We start from the raw sequence: 13,256 nt of genomic DNA, 5'->3' as shown, positions 1-13,256 counted from the left end.
AGGAGGATCCATCAACCTTCATCTGACATTTAAAAATCAGCACAGTAAGCCCCGGTGGATGCTTCTAAGAATAACATGCCACAGTCGAGGCCCCGGATGAGCTGGGTCACGTGAAAAGTGGGTGTGGTGTCTCACCACAGCCCTAGCAGCAAGGATCAACGGTAGCAGATATCACATCCATTAAAGTGATACAGAGATAGCCCAAGTCCACTTGTAGAAAATAACTAGCAGAAAAGAATGGTGAATAGTTTTCCCTATACTTTATATTGGCCACCACACCCCAATTTCCTGGTAGGGAAACGGGCCACTGGAATGGTTTAGGCATCAGTCTTCAAAGACTGCATGGAGTCTCCATGTCATATTTCTGTTCCTGACTATTGCTTTAGGAGGGAAGAGGGCTGAATCCAGCTCCTTATCCAACCAGCAGTGAGATGTTTAGTTTGCTAGGGAATGTTCACAGTTAACTGTTGTAATTATGGTTTTATTTCGTTTCGTCTTTGTGGACTTGGTCCGAGTCCATTTTGGCTGTCAGGTTATTCTTGATCCTCCCTCCCCCTCCCACCACCACTATGCTTCCTGCTCTTGGTATCTAAGTTAACTTTTTTGTATTTACTTAAGATATTGCCTGGTGTTTGTTTGTTTGTTTACTGACTAAAAAATGCAAAGGGAATGCAAGACAGAAGATGAAATACAGAAGGTACCCTAAGGCAGGGGTAGTCAACCTGTGGTCCTCCAGATGTCCATGGACTAAAATTCCCATGAGCCCCTGCCAGCGTTTGCTGGCAGGGGCTCATGGGAATTGTAGTCCATGAACATCTGGAGGACCACAGGTTGACTACCCCTGTCCTAAGGAACCCTATTTGCACCAGCTAGTTCAAACAAACCTCTATCCATGGTCCTGAATGAGAAGGAAGAGGTGGAACCATGGATCCCCCTGCCCCAGTCTTTGAAATTGGCCCAGGCTGAGCCTTTAGGGCACCAGAGTAGGGGCACCACAAAGATTAATAAACCCTGATGGGGCTTGAAAATTAGTAATTGCTTGCACATATCCTTTACAATTTCCCCCCCTCAGGGAACCTTTTCAATTTTGGAGCCGCAGTGCACAGGTGTATAATTTCTGACTAGAGAAGGGCAAGTTTTCCTGGACTTCTTATTTTCCCAGCAATGGATGAAAAGTGCTTTTTCATAGATTTTTAACTGGAGCAGATAACGTGTTCTCATTTCTGATGCACCCCATTTGGCAAATGTTCATTTCCATGGTTGTTAGTGACCAAAGCCTTGCTAGTGCATTGTGTGTGTGTGGGGGGGGGGGGGGGAGGGAGTGGCAGAATTGTGCTGCATAAGGAAGGAGTGTCAAAAATATTGTTAGGACAACTCAGCCCAAACCCCCTGCTACACTCAGCCCCGTTCATTCATTTTCAGGGCCAGGAGGCTACAGCTGGCATGCACACATAACACAGAGACAGAGAACTTACGTGCATCTCCCTTTCTCGTCTTGCCTCTGCACCACCTGGCCATTTAGCTGAGCATAGCAGGGTTGCAGCATTTCTATAACCAGGAGCTGGTCTTGGGCTAAGAATATGAGCTGTGAAGTAATCTCATTTCAGCCTGAGAGCTAAACGAGATTGGACATTTTTTAATAAGTCAGGTCAGGGTTTCCCAGCCCGACTCACTTTGTAATCAGCCAGGCAGCAGCTGCTGAGAACCCAGTTCTTCTTGGGACCATGGCACAAGGGACAAGGTGCTTTGACTTCTCCTCTACACTGTTTCTAGAACCTGAAAGGGCCCCAGCTGTTGATTTGTCCCACTGGGCCTTCATGTACCCTGTGGACTGTACTTGCAGCCTCACAACAGGGCAAACATGAGGTCTTTTGGGACAGGGAAACTGTTGTTGGGAACTTCTCTCCCTTCTCTCCCCATGCTGCAATCTCAATCTAAACCAGGTCACTGCAGCTCTTAGAATATTTGTTCCCCCAGCTGCCATCTGATGAGTGGGGGTGGGGTGGGAGTTGGATCTGGATCTGGAGAAGTCCAGCCCGTACCTGAATCCCATCTAGGATGGCCCTCCGGCAAGGCTTTTTCTCTCTATGCCTTAGTCCCTCCTCTGCAATAAAGAATAATAATACCGACCAACTTTACAGGGCATTTGTCAGGATTGCTGAAATGCCCTGTGACATACATTGTTGGGAGACATGATTCAAATCGCAACCAATGTGAGGTACAGGTCTATGTAGTGGTTTGAATATCAGACTTGGAGTGTGGAGTCCAGGGTTCATATCCTCAGCTCTGAAGCTTGAGGGGGGACTTTTCTAAGTTTTGGTAATCCTAGTTCTATTGCATTCCTTATGAGGTCTCTCTTGCTATTCGGTTGCATTGTGTTACACCGCGTAATCCACCTTAAGTCTACATTAGAAAATTGGTAAATAAACAAAGTATAAATGCATAATAAAGCAAATAAACAACAGTGTGTTCACCACCATTGTACTCCTTTGCCTCCCCAATTTTTTTTGTATGTGGCTATGGTTCTGGCCCAGAATCAGGCAAGAAATGCTAGAAGAACATTGAGAGGTGCCTCTAAATTAAGGTGACCAGATTTTAATTTTGGTAAAGTGGGACACCATTGACTGGGGGGGGGGGTTATTGATTAAAACTTTGGTCTATATGGAGGAACAGAAAGTTTCATAGAACGCATAGAACACAAAAATAGTATTGTAATATATATATTTTTAATTTCAACATAAGTACAATTTGCCAGGTACCCCCAGATGTCCCTCCAAAAGTGGGACAATCTGGTCACCTTACTCTAGGTGCCTTGCACAAGGAACGCAAACAAAAGGGGCACTTGGGGAGATGGTAATATATATATATATAGTAATATATAGTAATATATATTAGTAATATATATATGTAATATTTTTTTTTAAATTTCAACATAAGTACAATTTGCCAGGAGAGCCTCTTGTGGCGCAGAGTGGCAAGGGTCAGACATGACTCGGTGCTTGCACAGGGGATACCTTTACCTTTACCTTTACAATTTGCCAGGTGCCCTCAGATGTCCCTCCAAAAGTGGGACAATCTGGTCATCTTACTCTAAATCTCTGTTCTATTGTATGGCCATTCCTGGCATGTTCCTGGACCGAGAGGCTTCTGGGAAGGGTCTGATCCTTTATGACGGCTCCAGTCCCATTCCATACATCCAGTGGTATCAGTGGAATGTTTGGAACGGCTCTGAAAATGCTCAAACTTCCAAACTCCGTCATAAAACGTTTTGTTGAACCAGAGTTTGCCTGCATCTCCAGCCTTGCCTGCCACCTCTGTCGGGGTAGGAGCTAACATCCCTTGTTCTTCCTTCTGATCTTTCAGGGCAGCGACGATGACTTGGTGGATAAGAACAAGTGTTGCACACTGTGTAACATGTCCTTTACTTCAGCCGTGGTGGCTGAGTCACACTATCAAGGGAAAATCCACGCCAAAAGGTTAAAACTGTTGCTAGGGGAGCAGCCAACATTAAAGGCCACAGGTAGGTCCAACGCTATTGAAGCTAAAGGGTATGTGTGTGGGTTTTTTTTATAGAAGGGATGGAACGCTCTGTCTGTTCAGATTCTGACTTTGGATCCCCTGCTGAGCAGAAGCGGGAGCGACTGGCGCTACGTTCCGCCTGTCTGTGTCTATTTGGGATGGCAAATGGACAGCAAAGGAAGAAAACGGAACAAAAGCAGCTATTCATTTGCTCCCTTTGCCATAGCAACCTATTTTTTTTTAAACTGCTGATGCTCATTATGGTCTCCTTTATTCTTCTAGATGATCATCAGCCCATCAGCCAAGCTCACTCCAAAAGTATCTGCATGTTCATGTTCTGTGATCATTCACTTGCATGTTGGAGGTTGTTGCTGTCCCCTTTGGCTAGAGCATTACCAGTGCTGGATCTCCTTTGACAGCTCAGCAAATTTCTTTCTTTCTCCTTCTAGCATTTGCAGAGAGTTTTGCTCTGAACTCGTGTGTGTGTGTGTGAGAGAGAGCTGGTATTTTTAAAAGCATTCCTCCCCCATGGGTTGATCTCTTGAATTTTGCCTGCCATACACATCACTCAACCACCAGTAGCTTACTTTTTAAAAAGTCAAATGACAGCAGATAGTCTAATCCTCTCATTGTTTGCCTAACTATAAAATCCTTGCAAACCTCTAACACAGAAGCTTATTTTTCTCTACTGCACCTGAGTCCACAGCAGAAAACATTGCAATGAATATATTAATATGGCAAATAGGAAGGTACCCTCCAAAAAACAATCTTAGATCTCCTGCTATGGGCAAGGACTGCTGAGAGGGAGATGCATTTAAGGGGATGGATGAGGAAACTGGAGGCCAGCCCAGCCCAACCAGACCTGATTGGCAATAGCCCTTGCTCATCAACCCAGGAGGGCAGGTCAACCTCTAAGGAGGCAGGGAGAGGCAGGGGCGGGCATACCCCAGGGTGTCTCCTTCATAAAGGCAAGGAATTTGGGCCTGGGAGCACTTGCTAGCTCTCCCACTGGCCTACTGGCTACGTGGGAATGCAGGAGACAGAGAAGAGGAAGAACGAGGGTGCTGTTTACCTCTTCCCATCTCCTGAGGCCTGTTGAAGCCCCTAAAAGGAGGCTCTGAAGCATCTTGCCTGATCTTGATGGCTCAGAGGATATTAGCACATGGAAATGGAAAAGCCATTTAAAGGACTATGGAGGGGGGGGGGGATGGCATCTGGCAGCAGTCTCCCTTGCACTGTTCTGAAATTGGAGCTTTCCATTCTCCACATAGTATTGACAGAGGATGTGCCATCACTTTTCAGGTACCCCTTGGAGATGGATTAAAATAGGTTTATCCTCCCTCCCCCCCCCCAGCTTAAAAGGAAAAGCTCTGGGACACCCATATCTAATGGCTGCTACACACACACACACACACACACACACACACACACACACCTCTTTAGTGCAGCATCTTTTTGCTTTCCTTGCTGGGGGAAAAATCCCCAAGTGGAAGCAGCCTGTGTGGGAGCCCTCCTGGGAAAATACGACTGTTTTGCGTTCTTCATGGATGCATTTACAAAGGACGCTAAATCCATAGCTCAGTCTCTCTGTCTCCTTGACACCTTTTAGCTTTATACAGGGCTTGAGTAAAGGGATACTGCTTTTAATGAATCCTGTGCTCTGCTTTTCTCCTGGTAATGCTGCTTACCACAGGGCTTCCTAGATGTTACCTTCAGATGACGTATTTATTTATTTTTTTAAAGACATCTGAGCCTAGCTATGAAAAAGACACGGGACAGATGTTTGGATGGTATTCAAGATAGACAGTTTACACATTTGTATTTCCACATGTGAACAGGTAGAGAACTCCTGGTGCTTCTGATGTTAATAGCAAGTCACATTCTTTTTGGGGTTAGGTCTGTGGCAGTCAATAACTTTGTCTGGGGGCCTGTTCCAGTGAGCCATAAAAAGTAGGATTTCCTTTCCCTTTTTGTTACACAAGGTATAAATCTGAAGGCTGAACACAGAACTGCCATCAACAACAGCTTCCCTCTGTCAAGTTCTCTCCTCCTGCCTGCAGCCATGTGTCAAAAATGTATATAAATGACACACACTATACTCATCGATGCTATGTACATTGTGTAAAAAATATACAATATGCATATGGCGTTTAAACAAACCAATGACAACCTCCCCTCCAAGGATTAAAGCCATTGACCAAAAAAATGTGAACAAATTTTAGAGGAAATAAAACAGGGCATTCTCTCTTTGCTCTCTAAGTAGAAATGTAAGGATCACCCTTCCTTGAGATGTTCATGGAAACTGTATAGGCTTCCCTTGGCTATTTGCTTAGAAAACTCCTCAACTGTTAGCTTGTAATTTCAGTTTAAAGAAATTGTCAGGTCGAGATTCAAAACCAGGGTTTGATGAGCCCTTTGGCTGAATGCCATTCCAGTACAGTCATTGTGGGGTCTTCTGGCTTCATTTGTACATTTTCAGCAAGCAGCGGATATAAATTCTGAGGATCCCACCAGCCATGGCGAGTTACGTTGTCCCGGTCCCCTCCAGGGCTTCAGCAAACTAATAAACAAGGAGAGGGATGACCAGATGAACAATATCTTGAGCTTTATAGCCAGAGGCATCGCAAAACGACATGTCCAACAATAAACTCCTGCAGTGGCACAGATGGGTAACAGTCATTTTTTTTAATTTACGAGTTGCCAGATATCCAAAGGCTCCCATGCAGTTACGACAAGGAATCCTAAATGCCGGAAGGGAGGAGAAGATCAGTGCTGCTTATTCTCCCCAGGCTATAGAAGATATTGTTTACCACTGGCTCACGACGTGCTTCTTATAAAGCTATCCCCATTAACCAGTTATATCCTGTTGTGTGCCTAAAAAGGAAAAGGCCTGGGGCAAGGTGGGAAGGGATGAAGAGGGATGCCAGCTTAAGTTTTGGGAGTTCACTAAGAATCAGGCCAATCCTGGTGAGAGCCAGCTTGGTGTAGTGATTAGGAGCACTGACTTCTCTGGCGAGCCAGGTTTGATTCTGCACTCCCCCACATGCAGCCAGCTGGGTGACCTTGGTCTCGCCACAGCACTGATAAAGCTGTTCTGACCCATTGTAAGCTGCTTCAAGACTCCTTTTGGTAGAGGAAAGTGCCATATAAGAACCAACTCTTTTTCTTCTAGAGGTTAGGAATATGGACTTCTAATCTGGCAAGCTGGGTTTGATTCCCTGCTCCCCCACATGCAGCCAGCTGGGTGACCTTGGGCTCGCCACAGCACTGATAAAGCTGTTCTGACTGAGCAGTGATATCAAGGAGCCTCACTCACCTCATAGGGTGTCTGTTGTGGGGAGAGGAAAGGGAAAGTGAATGTAAACCGCTTTGAGACTCCTTTGGGTAGAGAAAAGCAGCATATAAGAACCAACTCTTCTTCATACTTCAAACAGTGTCTGACTGTGAGAAACCCAAAGAAGTACCATTGGGCATGGAAAACAACCCAAAGTAATCAATGGCTTCAGATTTCTCATCCCTGCTGCTTTGACTGGAATGTCCCCATGTTGATCTTCTTTCTCCTTGTTATGAATTGAATTTTTGACTCTGTTTTCATGTCCTTTCACATTTCCTTGCACCACATTTTCCCTACAAAATTTAAAGCATTTTAATGTCATTTCTGCATCAATAAATCAGAATCACACATTATTCATATGCTGTGTGTATAAATAATGTTTCAGTTGCATATAAAACTTGTGCACACATACAAATATATGAAATCTACAGTGAAGGCTGGAGAAGGAAAACCATGGGCAAAAAAAATTATTGCAAATGAACTTGTTTTGGAACTACAAGCATGAGTGGGGGAGGGGAAATCCCATTCTCTGTCCTCTGCTCCCCCCTCTCCTCCCCCCCCCCCCCCCCGCCAAGCACACTTGTTCTCTCCGGTTCTTACTTGGCTGATGCTTTTTCCTCCCTCTATTTTTTCTCCCTCGTGCTTTTATTTTATAGAATCATAGAGTTGGAAGGCACCATACAGGCCATTTAGTCCAAGCCCTTGCTCAATGCAGGGTCAGTCTAAAACATTTCTCCTATCCAGATCATCTCCAGCCTCTGAAAATCTTTTTTCTTTCTCTTTGCCATTCACTTCACCAGTTCCTTCCTTCCTTCCTTCCTTCCTTCCTTCCTTCCTGCCTGCCTGCCTGCCTGCCTGCCTGCCTGCCTGCCTGCCTGCCTGCCTGCCTGCCTGCCTGCCTGCCTGCCTGCCTCTCTCTCTTTCTTTTTTTTTTGCGGGGGGGGGGCTTGCAATTGTCACATACCATTTTAAGTTGCTACAGCAACCCCAAGTACCACCTGCAGATCCTGCCCTCCCCCCCCCATGCTTGTGCAAGCCCTATCACAGCTGGGAGGCAGAATTTAGTTTCCCACCTTTGAATGATTTTTCCTATTTTTCCGTGAACTTGATGGGAAATTCAGATTTGTGTTAATATATTTCTTGGATGGGGGTGCCCTGCCTTGAAGTTTTTTTCATCCCCATGGAGGACCATACTTGACTGTTGGATGTTATTAATTGGAACTTTAGCTCTTTCTTGCTAGCTAGCTAGCTAAACAGATAGATTCAAGACCAGTAGTTGTGTGTTGAAGAAAAGCAATAAAGAGTGTAAAGCAGTGTAAAGACTAATAAATTTATTGTGGTAAAAGCTTCTTAGGTTTAGGTATTATACCTACATAGAATCCCACTGTTCAAACCTCCCTTGCTTTCTTTTTACACCCGCAGTTTCTCCATCCCATTGAATCAACTGCACTGGAGGCTGGGGAGATTTTTTCCCCCTAGTTGTACCGCCATCTTGATGTATTACATTGGGTTTTGTATTTTTAGGATGTTTTATTGTTGTATGGTGGTTTTTATGTATAGATGTTTTATATATATATACTGTGAATGGCCACAAAACAGCTTGCTGGGAGCAGTGGTCTATAAATCAAATTATAAATAAAATGAATAAATAAATAAATACAAACTGGGCTTCTGCATGAGTGGTTGAAGGATGCAGGGCGCCTTCCAAATCCTTTCAAACCTGCTCCCAGATGAATGTCCGAACTGAGGTTTGGATCCAAGACAAACAGAATGGTGATTTGGTTAATTAGCATGCCATTCCAAAATTATCTGCTTCAGCAACAACAGCTAGGAGAAATGATCCTTCAAGGAAAGAGCCTACATTATGGGAAAGAAAAAGAAATTATGTTCTAAGGGGTAAAGCAAGGTAATTGGTAAGGGAAAATAAATGCTGCCATAGAGAAGAAAATGTTCCATCTTCCCTCAGACGAATGCACCAAGTTTTTCATTTTCCTCCTGTGCTTTCATATTGCCTTTATGAAAGATCAGCTGGCTTCATTCTTTTCTTCCTCAGTGGCTCACAGATCAGGCCTTCAGAAAAATAGTCACACAGGGTGGGGTGTCACTATCCCTAAAACCTGGTGCTTTATAGGATTTTTTCCTTCCGGGATTCTTGAGGAAGAGTTCAATTTAGTTGTGGAAATGTTGAGGTCATAATTGTGCATATGGAATATGTTATCCCCCCCCCAAAAAAAAACCAATCTAAGGAATCAGATAATCAAGGTTTCATCACCTTGAAATTCCCTCTAGACGTTATCTCATTAAAGTTTTGTCAGAAAGGGGAAGAAGCCTTTTTGATGTGGGAAAGGAATCAGATTCTAGCTGAAAATGTACCTGTTTGATTCCTCTCCTTCGAAATGTGCTTGCTGAGAATGTAAGATGAGAAGCAATTCCATAGTCTCTTATCTGCAATCAAGGGGAGTGAGGTTGTTCACCAGCTGTCCAGGTTCATTGACAATTAAAGACCTTTTTTTTGTCAACGACTCTAGATTTTGGAACAGGATCCTTATAACTTATAGCCAGTATGTAGTCGACTGAGCTTCCCAGTACTATGGGAGCCTTTTGAAAACTTTTGACCCCGGAATAATTTTTCAAGCTTTGATGAGCCCTGGAAGTGATGTCAGCTGGCCAGTCCTCCCTGGCCAGTCCTCCCCTGGCGCCACGCCCCCAAAGTGCCATGTCACCGGAAGTGACATCATCACATGTGTTAACAGGCAGGCTCAAGGACTTGGGGGAAGAGAGACGGGAGGCAGTTTAAGCCAGGAGTCTTAGCTACAGAAACCATGAGAGAACTCACTCACACTTGGGGAGGGGGAGTAATGGAAGCAGCTGGCTCCCTAGCTTGTGGCTGAGTCCATTAAGGCAGGAGGGGGAATGCCATGGATCCCCTCCAGAGCTCCTGTAGACCTTGGGGGTCTACAAACCCCTGGTTGGGAATCCATGAACTATGGGCTCCAGTCTCTAAGTCTCCAGTCTCATGTGCAGTATCAACTCCTGTGACCAGCAGGCACTACGAAAGTCCTGGATTGGCCCCACCTGATACAAATAGTAGGCACATTCCACTCTTGGCAACAGAATAGTACATTCAGGAGTTTACTAGGTCCTCAGATTTGTCCCAGCTCTGGCCCAGGCATTCAGGGGGGCAGTCAATGCAGCCATCGCCACCCATAGCCCAAGTCTGGAAAATTTCCCCTCATAAAGAAGCCTGATTCTATAGATGGTTGTCTGCCTATCACACAATTGCATCCAGAGGGAGTTTTACAATCAGTCATTACAGAGGCGTTTTGGGTTGATCTGGTTATATTAGTGTTCTTTATAACGCTATAAATCTTCTCTTCAGCACCACTGGTAAGCAGGCCACACCCCAGCTGCTAACTATATCACAGGAGAGAGGAACAGTCCCCCTCAGGATGAGGGCCCAACATGTCACGTTTTCCTTGGGATGTTCCTGCTGGGAGGGGTAGCCTATAAATATAAATATAGATATAGATATAGATATAGATATAGATATAGATATAGATATAGATATAGATATAGATATAGATATAGATATAGATATAAATATAAATATAAATATAAATATAAATATAAATATAAATATAAATATAAATATAAATATAAATATAAATATAAATATGTAGTAGTAGTAGTAGTAGTAGTTCTGAAATTCTGTGTCCCCCCCAATGTGTGGGTCTGAATAGGATCAGGAATGTAGTTCATGGGAGATAGGGGGCTTAAACCTCACCCCATGCCATTTTCCTGACCTGACATTGAGGGCACATTTTGCCCAGTTGTGGAAATGTAATGTTGCTGAGCAGTACATGTTTAGCCTCCAATAGGGCAGATAACATCTCTGAGGCCATTTCCAGTGGAGTAAATCGTGCCGGGGAAGAATGTCTAAGCTCTCTATCCACACTCCATGGGCTTGATCCAAATCGCGTATATGTACAGAACCGGGAGGCGCAGAACTTATGAACATACCTCTTCACCTGACCAGGGATCTGACCAGGAAAAAATGGCCCAATATCAGAAGGATGCCATGTACTACTCACTGGGCTTCTGTATATTTTCTGTAAACTGCCTTGCGAGCAAAGTGCTGAAGAGTGGATCATGAATGTTTCTTTTTAAACCACCATAAATTAATAAACAGAAGAGAAACTTGTGTGGCCGAGTGTAAAAACTTCATGTCTCCCTTCTACAGAGACAAACCTGAGTCCCCTAAAGCAGCCCCACGTGGACAGCACTCCGGTGGTGTCTCCGCCCCACCAGAGAAGAGACTCTGACCGGTACTGCCAGCTCTGCGCCGCTTGGTTTAATAACCCGATGATGGCACGGCAACACTACGATGGGAAAAAACACAAAAAGAATGCAGCCCGGGCTGATCTATTAGAACAGCTAGGGAAGACGCTCGACCTCGGGGAGTTAAGAGGTAAGTCACTTAACCTGTAAATCGTCAGCATGAAACACCTGGGGGTCTGGGAGACAAGGAGACTGGGATATTTGTTCTGTCGCCTCAGCCCTGAAATTAGAACTATGTGTAGGTTGTGCCATGTGCAGGAAGGCATCGTTGTGGCATCCCACTTGGGCCTAGGGATTTACACCAAATCTCAGGCTAGTAAGTGAAACTCCTGGTAAAGAAAAGCAGCATAAAAAATCCAACTCTTCTAGTGGATAAGAGCAGTGGCCTCTAATCTGGAGAGGCAGGTTTGATTCCCCACTTCTCCGCATACAGCCAGCTAGTGACAGTTCTCTTAGAGCTGTTCTTGCAGAGCAGTTCTGTTAGAGCTCTCCAAGCCTCGTCTTCTTCACAGGGTGTCTGTTGTGAGGAGAGGAAAAGAAGGTGATTGTAAGCCACTTTGAGACTCCTGGTAGTGAAAAGCAGGGTATAAAAACCAACTCTTCTTTTTTTTTCCCCTTGGGACTGAAGCCATAGCCCAGGGAAGCTTGCTAGGCTATATCAGTTCTCAAGCTAGCAAATACTTTGGGATGAACAGGCGGGCAAGATTCCCTTATTCAGGGAGCAGGGAGTCAGAAAACTTAATCTGGCAGCCCAGATGGTTAACCGTGATGGCTTCCCATGGTGACCAGGGAGTGTTGTGAATGTGGAGCTTTATATCCAATCGGATTAGGCCTCTTCTGTCTCCCAATGTCTGGGGCTCAGAGGATTCTAGGAAGTCATGCAACTTTCCCCAGCATGTTTTCCTTACAGTTCCCTCTTCTGACCCAGAGCCTCAGGGGTCTAGCAGAAAGCTGGCGCCAGATCTGCCACACACTCCCCTTTGGGGCCATCATTGCAAGCCCTTTTCTGTGTCCTTTAACAATTGGGGTAAAATCCAGCTCAACCATAAGGGAGCTGCTCTTGCTTCTGGGTTGTTGGCAGGTACCCCTGAGTACGTGCAGGATCAAGAGCTAACAAAAGAACAACCATGTAGTGCTGGAAGGATAAAGGATTTCATTGTTAAGTAGAATCCTCTGTTATAAGGGAATCCATATGGCCCAAACTGCCCCCATTCTAGCACAGGATTCTCCACCAGAACTCTGGTCCTCCCCATTTTTGTTAACAAGTATCTACATCCCACTCTAAAGCAGAAACCACAAACATATTATAGCAACAATAAGACGACTAAAGTGAAACACGTATCTCTCAGATAAAACCATGAAAGCCACAGCAGAGAAAACATAAAGGCATCTAAGATCAGTTAAACATGACAATAAAAATCATGAAATAGCCTCCCCCTTGAAATCAGTGGCTGAAGATGAAAAAAGAGAAAATCGTAAATGGGTATTATGGGGGACAGGAGAAGCAGTGACCTAAAAGCTTGGAAAAGAAAATCCTTTGCCAAGTGCCTGAAGAATTGCAGATTTGATGCCAGGCTGAGCTCCTGGCACTTCTCAGCTCTCAGGGATGGAGTTTGGGGCTCTCAGAAGGTGTCTGTGGTGTTTCCGTTTCAAGCCCAGCTCAGACCCCACTCTGAACAATCTCTGGTAATCCTGGGAGCTCTCCTTGGTCCTGCAAAAGTCAACCTCTCTCTGCTTTCTGGATCTGGTTCTCTGGAGATCACAATCTGGCCGCTTCCCCAGAAGGGGTTTTCCCTGAATGGATAGCCCATGCCTTCACTTTTTAGAAGAAAAGGAGTCGGTTTTTATACCCCACTTTTCCCTACCCGAAGGAGTTGCAAAGTGAATTACAATTGCTTTCCCTTCCTTTCTTCACAACAAACACCCTGTGAGGTACGGGGGCTGAGAGAGCCCTGACAGAACTGTTCTGTGAGAGCAACTCTAACAGAACTGTGACTAGTCCAAGGTCACCCAGGTGGCTGCATGGGGAGGAGCAGGGAATCAAGCCCAGCTTGCCAGGTTAGAA

At 44.9% G+C, this 13,256-nt stretch overlaps 1 protein-coding gene across 9 annotated transcripts in view; it reads left to right on the top strand.

Moving 5' to 3' along the window:
- The window catches only part of ZMAT4 (zinc finger matrin-type 4), a 172,891-nt gene that overhangs the window by 104,010 nt on the left and 55,625 nt on the right, over positions 1 to 13,256 (top strand). For all 9 annotated transcript variants that reach the window (XR_013225872.1, XR_013225874.1, XR_013225875.1 and 6 more), the window contains 2 exons: positions 3,364 to 3,520; positions 11,094 to 11,321. Coding sequence is in view for 2 of the 9 variants with exons in the window: in XM_077305923.1 (XP_077162038.1) it covers positions 3,364 to 3,520; positions 11,094 to 11,321 (385 nt within the window). In the remaining 7 variants the exon portion in view is untranslated. The remainder of the gene's footprint in view (positions 1 to 3,363; positions 3,521 to 11,093; positions 11,322 to 13,256) is intronic.

The sequence above is a fragment of the Paroedura picta genome, chromosome 12 (genome assembly GCF_049243985.1).
Source record: "Paroedura picta isolate Pp20150507F chromosome 12, Ppicta_v3.0, whole genome shotgun sequence".
Taxonomy (NCBI): domain Eukaryota; kingdom Metazoa; phylum Chordata; class Lepidosauria; order Squamata; family Gekkonidae; genus Paroedura; species Paroedura picta.
This window is presented reverse-complemented; position numbering and strand designations above follow the sequence as displayed.